This window comes from Sceloporus occidentalis, unplaced genomic scaffold (genome assembly GCF_023333645.1).
Source record: "Sceloporus occidentalis isolate IW3139 unplaced genomic scaffold, rSceOcc1.0.p SCAF_10, whole genome shotgun sequence".
In the NCBI taxonomy this organism is placed as follows: domain Eukaryota; kingdom Metazoa; phylum Chordata; class Lepidosauria; order Squamata; family Phrynosomatidae; genus Sceloporus; species Sceloporus occidentalis.
Genome location: NW_028316990.1, coordinates 13,673,503 through 13,690,379, shown reverse-complemented (window position 1 = coordinate 13,690,379; position 16,877 = coordinate 13,673,503). Strand labels below are relative to the sequence as shown.

At 41.1% G+C, this 16,877-nt stretch overlaps 1 protein-coding gene across 3 annotated transcripts in view; it reads left to right on the top strand.

Annotated features, from left to right (window-relative positions):
* LOC149305909 (neural-cadherin-like) overlaps window positions 1-16,877 on the top strand; it is a 106,201-nt gene that overhangs the window by 55,370 nt on the left and 33,954 nt on the right. For all 3 annotated transcript variants that reach the window (XM_089476999.1, XM_089477000.1, XM_089477002.1), the window contains exons 13-22: window positions 154-403; window positions 2,063-2,190; window positions 2,742-2,928; window positions 4,627-4,770; window positions 6,309-6,592; window positions 7,083-8,697; window positions 9,639-9,732; window positions 12,448-12,632; window positions 14,534-14,763; window positions 15,994-16,271. In XM_089476999.1, coding sequence (XP_089333125.1) covers window positions 154-403; window positions 2,063-2,190; window positions 2,742-2,928; window positions 4,627-4,770; window positions 6,309-6,592; window positions 7,083-8,697; window positions 9,639-9,732; window positions 12,448-12,632; window positions 14,534-14,763; window positions 15,994-16,271 — 3,395 coding nt within the window. The remainder of the gene's footprint in view (window positions 1-153; window positions 404-2,062; window positions 2,191-2,741; window positions 2,929-4,626; window positions 4,771-6,308; window positions 6,593-7,082; window positions 8,698-9,638; window positions 9,733-12,447; window positions 12,633-14,533; window positions 14,764-15,993; window positions 16,272-16,877) is intronic.

Genomic DNA, 16,877 nt, shown 5'->3' with positions numbered 1-16,877 from the left:
ATTTCTTAACTGTTTTACTCATACTTTATTTTTTAAGTTGTGTGCGTGCAACACAAATGTGCATGAATGTCTGCCTACCCCTAGTGTGTCTCTGTGTCTGTTTGTATATGCAAAGAACTACCTCTGAATCTCTAAACATTTTGAACCATACAGACGATCAAAGCAACATCCCCTCTTGGTGACCCACGCATAACATATAATCTAGAAGAAGGGCTGGTTCCAGAGACCAACATGCCAATCCGATTCTACTTGACCCCAAACAGAGATGATGGTTCTGCATCTATCCTCATAGCTGAACCTTTGGATTATGAAACCACAAAGAATTTTTTGTTAAGGATTAGAGCCCAGAATGTTGCTGCAGTTCCACTTGCTTCATTTGCCACTGTCTATATTAATGTGACAGGTGGGTAATGTTCTTTTAACATCGGGGCAAAATGTACACCAAACAGTAGCACATTAGTTATACCTGTTTCATCCTTGTGTCCAATTGAACTATTCTAGAATGCCTATCTTGATGTGTTAATCACTATATTTTAAAGAGGTGATATATTATGGAGTTTGTTTTGGAAGACTAATCAGATTTTCATTATTGGATAATATTTTTTCTTTTGGACTGGCTTTTACTGAACAATGTCAGATTTCTGTGTTAAATCAGCTATACTGTATTTTGTAATTTAGTTTTAGCATTGTAGAGCTAAACCCTCTGCTTGTATAGGACCTTGTCAGATGTTTAGCTGCAGTGGTGCCTGGTATTGAGTTCAGAATCAGGTGCCACAATAACAGCTGGTTGTTCAGGTACAGAGCATCTTCTCATGGCTGGTGGATATATGGGAAGATATTTAGCAGGCTGTGGAAGGAACTAGGGTGTCTTGTTTCGGTGCCAACATGAGTCTAGGCCCCCAATTGAGAGTGCAGGAGTCAGCAGAACATGAAGGAATCCCTGAGGGATGTGTGGCTTGCCAGCAAGGATGATGTAGCAGCAGAGTCAGGCCAGTCCAAGTCAAACACAGTCAATCAATCCGAATGGCAGTCCAAGAGGGAAATGCAAAAGTATTATCTTTAAATTGAACAAGGTCTGAGGTTATCAGGCAGCATGAACCAGGCACAGCAGAGATACTGCTCCAGTGTCAGGTTGGTCCGTTCAGTCTGACTATTGGATTGTGGGTGGTAGGCTGATTACAGGTGAGCTTGATGTCCAGTTCCTGGAGCAGACTCCACTAGAATCAATGCAAGGTGATCCCCAATGGAAGACAGTGAAGCCATAAAATGTTGTGTATAAACAAGTGGGAGGTTTCCTTGGAAGTAGGCACGCCCAACAAAGAACAAAATGTGCCACCTTGGAGAATAGGTCCAGCACTACTAGGATGGTGATGTCATGTCCTCCGAGTCTGAAAACTCTGGAGAGTCTGAGAGCCCAGGGGACATGCCAGGACTGCAGGAGCACCAGGTGGAGAGCCTGCAGCCAGCACAGGGGCTGAGTTCCCAGCAGCCAAAGAGCAAAGTCCCTTGCAGCCACAACTCTCAGAGCAGAGTTCCCTGCAGCTACCCTCAGATGAAGAGCCAGACTTACCAGTGCTGGGCAGGAATGTGATGCATGCCCCCAGAATGGCCGGAAGCTGCGCGGAGAGCTTGCCTTACTGTGAAAAAACTAGCCAGAAAAGGAGCAGAGAAAGTCTGCTCTTTGCCAGCGTCCTGTTTGGGATCATCGTGGCGGCCCAGATTGGGCCTGTACCCATGCGGTCACTGTGGTCCTGCACTAATCAGGGCAGGAGCAACTTCTGGCTGCTCCTTTTGCCCCATCTGCATGACCCCTATATCTGTCTGTGTCTATATTCTGAGAATAAGCACGTTAAATAGGAAGAACTTCCTGACAGTATGACTGTGGAACACACTCCCTGGGAGTTTGGTGGAATCTCCTTCTTTGGAGGTTTTTAAACAGAGGCTGGATGGTCATCTGTTGGAGGTGCTTTGATTGTGTGTTCCTGCCTGCCCGCCCTTTGTGGTTTCTTCCAACTCTCATGAAACACAGGAACTGATTTTCTGAATTTTAAACACATTTTAGATGTCAACGACAATGTCCCTTTCTTTACCTCGTCAATTTATGAAGCTTCGGTAACTGAAGGAACAGAGGTTGGAACTCCAGTTTTTCAAGTTTCTGCCACCGACCTAGACCTTGGCCAAAATGGTGAGGTAGGTTTCAACTTTAATAATGTTGTTTCCATACTTGACAATACTGGAAGCCTTTAGAAGGAGCAACCCTGCATATGTTTTCTCACCCATTGTACACTCTGCAGGGAACTATATGCAGTCACTGCTCCTCAACTTGTAGTGTACATGTGTTTTGTGCTCACGCATTATACTTTTTCATGACTGCAGCTAAAAATATGAAGTGATTTTGAAAGCCCATTAACTTGAGCATCATTAGAGCAACTCTGAGACTGGATCTGCTGAACTGCCAATGACAAGATCTGTCTTGAACCGTTTGTGGTGGTAGTAATGGACATCAGTTTAGATCATAATTTGTGATCAGTACAATTCTTTGTGACATTCTGGCTAAGAGCACGAGATACCATGTCTGCCTTCCTTTGCTTGTTTTTTTTTTGTACAAATAATTCAGAACAATTCTTGTATACAGAAATTCATGTATGTGTACTCTGCTAGCTAAATATTGCTTTGAGACCTGTCCAACACAAAGACAAAAATAAACTGGTTTTCATTGTAGCTCTCTCTCCATCTTTCAGATCACTTATTCTCTGCTACTCGATCGCAGCGGGGACTATACATTTTTCCGTTTGGACTCAAAAACAGGTTCAATCTATACTACCTCTGTGTTTGATAGGGAAAAGAAAGCATCATATCTCTTGGAAGTTAAATCAACAGATGGCTCAGAATCGGCTCGTCCTGGAAAGCATGGGCAGCCAAATTCTGGTGAGAGGACAAAGGGCAAAACCAGTAATATAGTCTAATTTAAAAAAATTACTTGTCTTATTTAAAAAAAAAGACCTTTCAGTTAACCAGTTATAACAGGGATGATGATTGGGGAGGGCAGCACTTGCTTCCCCCTTAGAGGCACCTCCCATGCCTTCTTGAATTTAAAAATCTTTTTTTGCATCCCCCCCTCAAAATGTTCCCCCATGCCCTCTAGGGAATACAAGGTGCAATTTAAATACACTTTCATATCCCCCTGGACTGTTTTAACCTAGGGATCAACTTCAGATATGCATCCTATTTGCAAACAATCTTTCTTGACTTGGAGGGTGCAAAAAATGGGGCAAAATGCATAAGTGGGGAATTTTATTTTCCACCCAACTTCAGAGTGAGTGATCTGCCCCTAAACAGCAAAACTTACCTTAGGAACAAAATGGGCACATGTGGTCACTGCACTGCATTTTCCCCATCCCTGAAGTACAAGATCTGTTGCTCAGAAATGGAAAGAACTAGGTTTGTTACATTCAGCAGCAGATAATGGTCTGTAGGCATATGATGTAATTGATGTAATGTTGAAAGTAAGTAGTGGTGGACTTTCAGTCTTCTTGATGCTTGCATGGTGCAGGGGTTTTGAGTATTGGACAAGGCCTCTGGGAGATCAATGTTCAAATCCCTGTTCTACCAAGGAAACAAACTGGGTATCCTTAGGCCCTCACGCTTTCTCAGCCTCAGAGGCAAAGCCCCTCTAAACAAAATCCCACGATAGCTTTCCCTTAGGGTCACCATAAGTTAGAAACATATAACAACACACAACAACAACAACAAGAGCAGCCTGTCTGGGGCTCTAGTCTGATCTGGAGGGGGTGAATCCCCTCCCCACTGCCAGACCACTCTGTCATACTCAGTGTTTGTTAAAAGGGATATCACATCACTTTTGGCTGCCATTTTGGCACTTCTTTTTTACTTTGTTGTTTGTAGAGTTTTGACTCTGGGACTAGGAGAAGTAAACCATTGTATTTGTGTCTGGTTTTGAGTCATTTTGGTTGTTTTTTGGATGAAGATTTATTCGAATATCAGTGGATAAATTAATGTCTTTAATGATTTGGGGACTTTGTGGGACATTGAAGGGGCTTTAGGGTAGGGTCTACATGCAGCCCAAGGGTCATAGTCTCCCCATCCTGTTCTAATCACTACTCCATGTGGTCTCTCTATACCCCGTTGGTGTAAGACTCAGATAATTGCATAGCCAGTTTATGGACAAGCTGCTCATACCACTGCATACTATATGGTCCTTGCTGTCATAGCCAGCAATAGAACACAGTGACAGAAATGGTCAAGGCATTCATTGAAAATCTGATTATCAAGGGGCTTTAGCAGTGTTCTAAAAGGAGGAGTTAAAATTGGGTCCTCTAGGCTTGAGGGTAGGAAAGTTGTGACAAAACCGTACAATTGCCATATTAGACATCAGTTCTTCACATGTTATCTGCTTAAACAAATTGAATGTGGCATTCGTTTGATATCCAAGTGCTTTTTTGAGTAATGTTGGTATTATAAATTGTCCCACAACCCTAAGGGTTCATTTCTGTATTGTCTGTGCTATTCGTCTTCATTTAATGTGCAGCTAGACAGTTTAAGGAATTGTAGCTGACAGCAGTGGCACAGCCAAGTATTTTAATCTCTTGTTCCCCGTCTCTCTAGACACAGCCTACGTGCGAGTTTTTATCAGTGATGTGAACGACAACAAGCCTTCCTTTACCAAGAGTGTCTATGAAGTCAATGTGGATGAAGACCAGGATGTGGGATCGACTGTCATTACTGTCAGTGCTAATGATGAAGACGAAGGTAAACCCTTCAGAATTTATAGTAGTAGCACCTAAAATATTAATGAGTTAATTTTTCAGGAGTGTGGAGGCCATATTTTAGTAGAAAAATAGCTCTTTTATCTGTCTCTATTTATTTAAAGGCTTCTCTATATCTTAAAGGCTTCTCTCTAGTCATGTCTTGAGGTTGACAGGTTGTAACTGTTTGCTTCAGAAAGGGGTGCATGAGGGCTTATGGCAAATAACTATTTATGGCAGGCTGTGCTGTGAGCACAGTTTGGGGATATGTACACATGACACAATTATAGCAGTTTGATGCCATTTTAACTGCAACAGCTCCATCCTATGGTATCCTGGAATTTGGAATTCTGTAGTCTGTTCCCCCCAAAACTCCTCAATTAATGACACTCAAGTCAGATTTAATTCACTTCAGCAACACAACAATAAATGATACTGACTTGACTCAACTTGTGACTTGTATATTTTTAGTGAACAACTGGATAGTGCCATTTGCTTCAAGCAGCAGGCAAGACCTACCCCAAGTGTACAGGATGCATTTCTCAGAGGGGAACAACAAATGCATGAGGCAGTGGGCTTGAGGTGGAAGGGTCCTTCTAAAGCTTTTGGAAAGCTTTAGAAGGCTCTTCCAACATACAGCAGGGACAGGCTGCCAAACAGTCCTCAAGCCCATTGCTGTTCCTCCTGAGAAATTGAGCCTTTTTTCTGTTAAAAGTTGGCTCTCATATTTGAGACGTGGCTTGAGACTTGACTTCTAAGTATCTTGCAAGGATTTGAGACTCCACTTGAGACTTGGAAGACAGAGACAGGAGACATGACTTGAGACTTGGAGTAAAAGACTTGAATACATCACAGGGATACCTCCAGCATGTCTCTCTCTCTCTGTGGTAATAGTGCCTAGGTTGAGGATGGTGGGAGCATGTTTTTCTCTGTGCTTGCAAGGAGAAGGACAAAAATAATTCTTTGGCAACTGAAATCCTATTTCTGGCAGCAGCTGTGCATGGCAAAGGGCAGCTGAGATGTGAACTGCAGATGGAGGAAGGGAAGGTGTAATCTCCCCAAAGAGATTTGATGCAGGTTCCTATCAAATACTAGAAGTTTAAGATTTAACTCTTCCACAGTTTCTTTTATGTGGCTAATAGCATCTTTGGATGTTTGTGGATTTTTAATGGAATGAAGGTTGAGGGGAAAAGGGTTAAAATCATTGCGATGATGCTACTACTGCATTTCATGTTAATGTGACACAATGATCAAAAGCCACTGCTTTAAAAGATGCAGCACAGTGACAGCAAAACACAGTACCACCTAATTGTTTGATAAGTTTTTAATAACGTCGGCAGCTATCTAACAAGGATAGAAATTCTTTGCTGGAATCCATGTAAATAATTATGAATACTGCACAATTGTGATGACTTATAATTATTAGATCTCCTTTTCTACAATAAGTGATTTGCTTCTGAATGCCAGGAGTATTCATTATAAGAACTAATAATGTTGGTCTTGTGTGAAATACCTTTTACCTCCCCTCCTCCATTTTTTTAGGAACAAATGCAAAATTAAGGTACCAAATTACAGCTGGAAACACTGGAGGAGTGTTTGATGTTGAACCAGAGATGGGAATTATCTTCATTGCACGGCCATTGGATTATGAAGAAGTCCAGCTGTATGAACTTCATTTGTTGGCCTCTGATGGAAAATGGGAGGATTATGCGGTGGTCATCATCAACATTGTGAATAAAAATGATGAAGCTCCTGTTTTTGCTCTCAATGAATATTATGGAAGTGTGATTGAGGAACTGGATGGGCTTCCAGTCTTTGTTCTTCAGGTATATTTGGGTATGCTCTTCTAAATAATAGCTAGCACAATCTAGCATGGTCAGGGCCAGTTTGTCACAGCCCTCCTTATCTATGTCCCACAAGGATTCAGTACCTCCTATCAGTCTTTGTAATAGCTTGGCTTGCATGTTGCCCCTTGCTACTTATCCCTTAAGATCAGAGATTCCATGTTGTGGTACAGCAGTACTAAAATGGATCTCAGGTCCATGCTGGCAAAGCCTTCCATGCGTGGGACACAGAGGAATGCTTGTTTGCTTGTCAGAAGAAACAAGGCGATGGAAGAGATGCATAAATAAGTTTATAGGGGGGTTAGGGACTGCAGTCCAAAGCATGTGGTTTGTAATTGTTGCCACTCTGCTACTGCGGGCCTTCTCCATCACTCCAGTAAGTGAACAAGCACTAGCTTGTTATATCTTGCAAATTGGCATATGATGATGACATTTACTAGAGCTATTCATTTTTTAACTTCAATCTCTCTAGGTTGTGGCAAATGATCCTGATAGTGGCCTGGATGGAGGTGATATAAGATATTCCATACATGGGCATGGTGCAGATGATGTTTTTGCAATAGACGAGAACACTGGCAGCATTTATTCCCAGAAGATATTAGATAGAGAAGAGCGAGCCCTTTGGAGATTTGTTGTGCTGGCTACCGATGAAGGGGGAGAAGGACTTACTGGATTTGCAGATGTGATTATAAACATCTGGGATATAAATGATAACGCCCCAGTGTTCCCCTGTATGCCCAATGACTGTAACGGGAGTGTCTTTGAAAATTCTCTTGATGACACATTCGTTATGGAGATGACAGCAGTAGACTTGGATGACACAAATGTCGGTCTGAATGCAATTTTGACGTACCAAATAATTGAGAATGTAAAAAATGATTTTGAAATGGATTTGTTCAAAATCAGTCCCACCACAGGCAACATCTATGTGGCAGGAGGGATGTTGGACAGAGAGACATCAGACAGATATTTCCTTGTAATTGAAGCAAAAGATGGGGGAGGATTGACAGGAACAGGTACTGCCACCGTCAGGATTGCAGACATAAATGATCATATCCCTAGTTTCACACAGGAGATTTGGCATGTTGTAATCCCTGAAACTAGCACTATCAACTCACAAGTTCTAGAAGTATCAGCCATGGATGGAGACAATGGAGAAAATGCACTTTTAACTTTCAGCATTATTGGAGGGGATCCTGAACACAACTTTTACATCGAAAACCATAAAGAAGATCAGCGTGCTTCTATTAGGCTGAAGAAGACCCTGGATTATGAGCAGATCCACGAAAGATGGTTTAACCTTACTCTCAAAGTACAAGACCTGGATTTTTCTAGCATTGCCTTCTGTTTAATTGAAGTGGAAGACTGTAATGACCATGCGCCTGTTTTCAATTCTCAGTTTGTTCAGCTGAGCTCTTTCTTTGAAAACACACCTGTGGGTACCACCATCATCACGGTGACAGCCACAGATGAGGATTCCAATTTGAATGGAGACATTGAATATTCTATCCAGTTGGATTCAGATCCCGCTGGACAATTTGCAGTAGACCAAGATGGGCATGTGACTGTGTCAAAAGCCTTGGATAGAGAAGTAATTGAAGAATATGGCTTAATCATACAGGCGTCTGATCAAGGTCTTCCTGCCAGAACAGGAAGTGTTACAATATTGATTGACTTGCTGGATGTCAATGATAATGGACCAAGGTTTGAGGCACCATACACACCAGTGGTCTGGGAAAATACACCAGGACCTCAGCTGGTTTATATGAATCCTACATCTAATCTGCTTTGGGCTTTTGATCCCGACAGCTCTGAAAATGGGCCACCCTTTATGTTTTCCTTGCCATTAGAGTATCAGGACACTTTGGATTTCTCTCTTACTGACAATGGAAATAATACAGCGACAATTACTGCTCTGAGGTCTTTTGACAGAGAGCAGCAGAAAATGTTCCATATACCCATTGTTATAACTGATAGCGGAAGTCCACCCATGAGCTCTACAAACATCTTGGCTATAACTATTGGAGATGAAAACGATAACAGCCATGAAGCTGGCCATAAGATAATTTATGTTTACCTACACAGAGGTAAGTACTGGGTTGACCATAGTTGTATCTACAGTAAAAACTTGTAAAGTCATCATATTCTTCTGCTGGGAACCTTAGAAATTGTTGTTTGGTGAGAAGAGCTAGGAAAACTGTTATGCTATGAAGCTGCCTTGGAGTTGGAGAACTGAACCATTTATGCTGAAGTTTGCAAATTCTAATGTTCCATGGGCCCAAACTGGATGTTTTTAAAGTCCACTTCTGGTTTCATTTGCTGGAAGATATACATAAAATTTTTGGTGGGGGGCAAAGATGGCGGCAGCCTGATAAGACACTGCATTTAGAGCTCCTGTTTTTAATTTTTTGTAAGGTTTTATCAGCTTGTTTAATTTTGGTGGAAAAGGATTGAGCCCATTGGTTAAAAACCAATGTGGTGGCTACCTGCAGAATGCCCTTTGCCAACTTCTGGTTTATGTCAGTTGACAACAGCTATCCAAAGATTGAGGTGCATCCTTATAAATTAGAAATGTGAAGGGATGAACCTGGAACCTTCCTCATGCTTTGCATGGTTCTATGGTTCTGGTAGTTCTGTCAGGAGGCAACAATAAATCATACAAACCAGAAAAACCTGTGGTGAGGAGACAGTTGTTCTTATCCTTGATAGTGCATTCAGGCTGAAGAAGTCAGTTTTATTTATATCAGAATTTGGGGTTAGCTTGGCAATAGTAATCATGATTTATTTTATTTGAGACCAGAGTGTATACGATTCTACATGTGTAATATTTGTGGTCTAGCTTCCCAGCTGTACTTCTATGAAAGATCAGCGTATTTGCTACTGCATTACTTGAAATGTCTCGGATCATAACCTTTGTGAAAGCCAAATGGTAATAAAAATGATGAATGCAGCAATAAATGCTATGGCATATAAAGCTCTTTGGAAAAGCAGGAAATTAATGCAGATTTATTATAATTTATTTCAACAGGAAAATGGTCAACAATAGCGCTTGGAGAAGTGTTTGCACCCGATCAGGATGACTGGGACAATAAAACATTTGTCTCTGAAGGAAAAATGCACAAGTGAGGATTGTATTTGTGTCAAGTGGAGTAATATTTAATATTTATACTTTTGTAATTATTTTCTTATGCTTTGTTCTGTATTTTATATGCATAAAGCTAGGATCGTTGTTTTGTACAGAGATGGCAGTCTCTTTTAAACTAGTATTTTGCATTTATTGGAAGTTACACTGTAATAATCAGTCATTTTTCTGGTGCTATCCTGCTGTTGTCACTGTGGCTAAATATCACATCCTCCAATGCAAAAGGTGTGAAGCAAGACTGATAAAAGACACCATTCTGTATCAGCTTTGTATTTAGCCCATCAGTCATGTATGTGTCAAAGTGGAGAACGCAATGTTTGTTACTGGTTCTTAGCTACCCTTGAGTAGACCTTGACTCATGGAGACCCTGTGTATGAGATATCTCCAGAACCCACTAGCTTCCATTTCTCTGCTTAGGTCTTCTAAATTCAGGCCAATGACCTCCCTAATTAAGTCTGTGTGGTCTTCCTCTCTTTCTTCTACCTTCTACCTTTCCTAGTATTATTGTCTTTTCTAATAAGCCATGTCTTCTCTAGATATGGCCAAAGTACAACAACCTCAGTTTAATCATCTTGGCTTCCAAGGAGAGTTCAGGCTTAACCTGTTCAAGGACCCAGATCAAACCTGATCTCTCTGGAAACCAAAATGTTTAAACTGAGTAAACTCAATGTGTGAATGACAAATGTGCCTCCTTAGAAATCCTAGTTCGTGTTTTGTGACTCCTTTGTTGTCCCAGTGCTTGTTCTCAAGTCTTTAAATTTGTTGTCTTCTGGCATCAAGCCGCTGCCCACATAATCAGAGTTTTCAAGCCTGCTCTATTGCTTCTCCTTAATCTTGCTTCCAGTATACCTCTTGCTTCCAAACAAAGTAGCACAGATCATCAGGAACAATAGCTTCTGATTAATAAAACAAAATCCTAAATCCACAAAAGAGCAATAGCTTTATAGGCCAACCAAAATACATTAAAATCTGCCATGCAAGCTTTTGAAGCTCCACTGGCTTCTTCATCATGTAAAAGATGTGGGGAAAAATCACACAAGAGAGAAAAATTACAGAGTTGGAGCCAGAACACTACATTTTGTTTCCTATGTTGTTCCTGTTGTTCAGCTGGTTTGCAAGGATCATAGAATCATAGAATCGTAAAGTTGAGACTAACCCCTCAAGTCCAACTCCTTGTCATGGAGGAATACACAATCACAGTACCCCAACAGATGACCATTCAGCCTCTTCTTAAAACCCTTCAAAGAAGGAGACTCCACCACACTCCAAGATTATATATTCCACTATCAAACAGCTCTTACTGTCAGGAAGTTTTTCCTAATGTTGAGGTGGAATCTCTTTTCCTCCAGTTTGAATCCATTGCTCTGGGTCCTATTCTCTGGAGCAGCAGAAAACAGCTAGCTCCATCCTCAATATGACACCCATTCAAATATTTAAGGCTATCATATCACCTCTTAACCGTCTCTTCTCTAGGCTAAACATCCTCAGCTCCCTAAGTCTCTCCTCATAGGGCATGATTTCAATACCCTTCACCAAATTTTTGTCACCCTCCTCTGGACATGCTCCAGCTTCTCAACATCCTTCTTGGACTGTGGTGCCCAGAACTGGACACAGTATTCCAGGTGAGGCCACTTAAACCAGTGCATTTATCACTGGACCCCTTAGCAGTTCTTTTTTAAAGAGCTGCAATGATCTACATATTTGGTGACCATGCTACCAAATCGATTTGGATCGCTCTACATCGTTCTAAGAAATAGAGGCATCTCCATTTTAAATCGATACAGTGGCAAATGTGAACGACAACAGGGTTAAAGTGGCATGGAGAGATTCAGTCGTGGTAAACGTGGGAAGACTGGACCGATTCTGAATCGGTTCTGAATCAGCGTGGAGATACGAATTTTTTTGTTCAAAAAAATAAGTGTGAATGACCCCTGAGAGAGTTTGACTTGTCCAAGGTCAACCAGTGGGTTTCCATGGCCAAGTGGAGATCTTAACCTTGGTTTCCTGGAGTCCAAGTCCAAAACTCAAATTCTACATCATACTGGCTTTTATAATAGCCTTGTGACATTAGTATAATTGCACACCCTTAGCAGCATAAAATTGCAGAATAAACATTTAGAGTAGGAGTTGCTGGAGGGTATCTTGCATCAGCTGTAGAAGAAATAGGCAAATAGGAGGAATGGTGAAAGCTAAGTCCAGCAACTTATGCGGGACCACAATTTGCCCACCAGTGTTGCAGAATTAGTATTACTTTAAGCAGCTAGAAATGTCTTGTTCAAGGTGGTTATGCTGCAGATAATGGAGAATTAGTTTACATTGACTGACAACAATGAGGAAAGCAGGAGACCAGGTCTTTGTGGATCATTCCTGTAAAACCCATGTGGCTTTCATGTTGGCATGTAAAGTTGTCATACAATTATCTTTGTTGGGAGAAGACATATACATGAAAAGCAGTCCTTTAGAAAGTCATAGAGAGGATGCTAGAAACAAATTGGGATGGAAAGAGAATCTCTTTTCCTTTCCGTGTTAATAAGAATTGAACTTTGCAGCTGAAAAAAATATATATCCTGAGATGTTAATATAAACAAACTTGGCTGGTGTGATAGGAATGTCCTTTGAGGATGAAATGGCTTGCTCATGCAGATTTTTTCAAAAAATCAATGTCTGTTTTGGATATGCTGTGTTGTGTTTCTAGATCTTTCAGACTGAATCAAAGGACTGGCTCTTTGATCATGGTGGATAATGCTCCTCAGGGAACATATGAGTTAAAAATCAGAGTGTCAGATGGAATTTGGCCAGATGTTATAGCAACTGTAGAAATACATGTCAAACAGCTTCAGAATGAAGCCATTCGGAACTCAGCAACTCTGCGTCTGGCAGGTTAGTTTCATTTGCCTTGCGTACTCCTGTACTAATACATCTTGCTCATGTCAGGATACCAATCTCTACTAGAGTAATGCTTATTTTGCTATTGGTTTTGATAAATCATGATGTTAGCAGTACATTTCTATAGCTTAAATCAGATTGCTAGTCGAAAATAGGGTAGACTTATTGAATCAGTTGCTGAATGCAGACCTTGTTGATTCAGCAGGTCTACTTTAATGTCGAATTCAATTTAGGCCTCTAAATTACATCCTTTTCTTGTTCTTATTCTGCCCACCCTTTGATTTCATGGTATTTGTATGTAGAGAAATCTTGTAGCATCTTTGAGACCAAATAAAGAAAGAAATTGGCAGCATGAGCTTTCATAGACTTCAGTCTTACTTCCTCAGTTGCATTCGGCCCAGTATTTGTACTATATGAGACTTTTATGACAAGATTCTTTAACTGTATGCCCACTATGTGTTTTGGACTACAACTCCTATCAGCCTGAAACATGATGCCAGTTGTCATACGTGTTAGGAGCTATAGTTCAGTACCATCAGATGGACATCAACGTGGGCACATTGGTTTATACATTTTATGTACATAACAATTGGGGGCAAATCACAGAGCACTAGCATCAAATAGTATTTCTGCAGAAATGTATGTATGTATGTGGGATAGAGAGAGGGGGAGAAATAGATTGTAACCCTCACTGCTGGAAACCCTCCTTGCAATCCCCTTTAATAGGCCTAAGTATCTTAAAGACATCAAATCTCACCTGCTCTTGGAAGCTAAGCAGGGTCAGCCCTGGATAGCACTTGGATGGGAGACTGTCAATGAATACCAGGCTCTATAGGCTAATACATTTCAGAGGAAGGAATTGGCAAAACCGCCTCTGAGTATTCCTTACTTAAGAGAGCCCTACAAAATTAATGGGGTTGTCATAGGTCTACAGTTGACTAGAAGATATAGATGTACACACACAATGTCTTTAAATCCAAAACAAATTCAAAATTCAAAGAAAAGCAAATGTGTTCATATTTTGCCACCACTTTGGCAACTGTGAAATTTTCAAAAAGTGCTAGCTTTTTTTACAACAACAGTAACAATAACACATTCTGTTTGTATTTGCTGTTTGAAATTTTAGCTTCTATAATCTGAAGTTGAAACCAGCCTGTGATTCCTTATGATGGCTATTGAATGTATCATGGTGGCAGCATTGGGTTTGCCATTGCATGATACGTGAAAGACACTTCAGCCAGGTTGCAGTAGGAGTCACCATGAGCACCATTGCAGTGTGAGGAGCAACTGCATCAGAGATAGGGCAAAGTTTTGCCCAGTACTCCCCATCCCCAGCAGGCCAACCAATATGTGATCTGATATCACTTATAGTTTCAGTTTTAGCTTCTGCTTTTCCTTTCTGGCATTTGGGTGTTTGGAGTTGCTGCATATGGTGGGAAGCGAGCCTATGCCATTGCAGGTTTGAATGCTTTGTGGTAGTACCATTTGACAGGTATTTCACCTAAAAAATCTAAATAGGGCATCTGGATCATGAAAAGTGTCTTAGAAGGACTGGTAGGTCTAAAAAAAGGGGGTTGGAAGCTTTAAGTGCCCCATAGACCACACTTTCCCCATCTTTGTGTTATACTGTTGGCCTGTAACCAATGAGAAGCAGATGAGAATTATAAATCTCAACTCACTCTGCAACTGCATGGTAATTGCTGTCTCTCAGTCCCTTCTACATCATATTATTGTGAAGATAAAATAGGGGGTGGGATGTGGGCACTGTGCGCTATTTTGAGCTCCTCCAAAGAGAGGAGATTAAAATGCTTTCAGTGTATAAAGTAGTAAATAATTTTTCTGAGACATGCACACAATAACACAATTTTTCTTTTCAAATTGCCCTTTCGGATCAGACATGACCGCAGAAGAGTTCATAAAGAAAGACGAGCCAGAAGAAAGCAGGCATGACAAGTTCAAAGACCTTCTGGCAGGAATCTTTTCAGTCCACCCTGAGGATGTCATTGTTTTCAGTGTGTCAAATATCGAAGGGAGGGAGACAGATCTGAGATTTGCAGTTCAGAACGGTTCATTCTATTACAGGCCAGAAAAACTGCAAGGGCAAATGGCTGCCTTTAAAAACAAGGTGAGCCTGAAATTTTGCTGCTATAAAGCTAACTGTGTGCATATACTCACACTGTGTAAGACACAATAACTGGCTCCAGAGAGATAATTTGGGAAGTCAGTGGATTGTTAGAGGGTGAGAAGTTTGTGGGTTGCACAAACATAATTTCAGAGCAGATGCTTGTCTAAGATCTACCAGGGGGTATAGAGGAATACGTCTTAAGTACCAGAATTGAACTGAATTCAACTCCCAATCCTTGCACATAAATAAGGAGAGTTGTTTTGTTATTGCCAATCTTAAAGCAATTAGGAGTCAGAAAGCAATGTCAATCTACTTCAAAGTATCCAGAAATCTATCCACCTTCCAGCCCTGCTTTAAAGCATAAAACTACTTCATTCTAGTCTAGATTATTTGTCTCTTCATTTGTAGTGCTCTGATAGACAGTAGCTCTGCATGATCTCTTTCTGATCACCTTCTGTTTGGTCATTTTACCTAGGAGATTAGTACGCACAACTTTTAAACTGCAATTAGACCCAGAAAAAAGCAGCCTTCGTGATTCCTATCACACAACGTTGCTTTTGACCCGTAGCTGCTAGATCTCCCAGGAGGGGTTAGTGCCTTTTTCATTGACAAGGAAAACATGTCAATGAGCTCCCCAGGTGTGAAATGTTGCTGCTGGGGGAGTTGCGTTATTGGCAGTCATATGGTCTCAGTGTCCCCTCCTGTCCCCCTGTCACTCTTCCTCTATGCTATTCCCAACCATCCTGATTACCTTTACTTAAAAAACAAGCAAATCCTGAAATTGCAGTAGCAGATCTCTGGAATTGGGCAAAAAAGTGAAAATAAAAATAAATTAAAATAAAATTTAAAAACCTGGAAGGCTTGCTGGGTAGGGCAAAAGGAAATGGGGTTAAGAGGGAGTCAGAAAGAGTGCGCCATGGTGGCAGTTGTGCAGTTGTGAAGACATATGGTGAATACAAACAGGTATAATTCTCGCTGTGCACGATTGCACAGCGAGAATGGGGCTCATGTGGTAAAGCCACTAGAGATGCCAAAGAAGCTGGAATTTTTGCATGCAAAGCATGTGCTTTGCCACAGTTGTGGACAGAATAATTATAGTCGAAAGGACATAAAATGCATATAGTGTTTGCCACATTTATGAGTTTGTACATGAGCTTATACACTGGAAATTTGCAAGCTGGCTTGTTCAGGAACTCATGGCCTGTTTTCTAAACTACCTTTCCCCTTTAGATCCAGTTGGCTTTAGGGGTGAATGTTTCTCAAATTGATGTGGATGAATGCCACAGGGCAGACTGCAGTGGAAGCAGTGGCTGCACAAACTATATCACAATGAGTGACACTCCCACCGTGATGGACACTGGAAGTGTGTCACTTGTCTCCTTAACCACCAGCGTCAGTGCTGTTTGTACCTGTGCAGCTAGAGAGAGAATTCATCGGTCATGCAACTCCTATTCTCACAGCCCATGTTTCAATGGAGGGACTTGCATTGACATGCTCAGTGGTTACAGGTGAGAAAGACTATGTTTTGCAAGGTTTTCCTCTTAGTATCTTTCCTCCACTTCTCTACAGGGTCATGTTTGACAAAATACCATTTTCAATTGTGGACATATTGGGAGATCCAGCATGCCATTGTGTCAGACCTTGCCTCTGCTTCCCTCTTTTTCTTCTGTTTTCTTTCTTGTGTTTTTAGATTTTAACTCCTTGGGCCACTACTTAGCCTGTTTTATTTCATCTTATGTATTTTTATCTGTAATTTTGTACCAGCCAGTGCCTGAAGTTCTCTATGCAGTTCCCCAAATGATTGAAACCATAAAGTACATAAATTAGTAAAACATACGATTGATTTGGGCATAGCAGTAAGCCCAAATTTGTTATAATTCAGACTTAATCAGGAACAAGCAAGTGTGCCAGTGCAAACTGTTGGACAGCTTCCACTTGACTCCTACTGCCAGCAGCGTAGCTAAACAAACTGGGAACCTCCATCTGTAGTTTTGTTTGTGATTTATCTGATCCAGGATCTCTGGCTTGTTGCTTTCATAACAAGTCAGAATCAAAAACTGGTATTTGTTTTTTGGCTTGTGATTCTGGCATGTTAGGAGAGCAACAAGGATGGA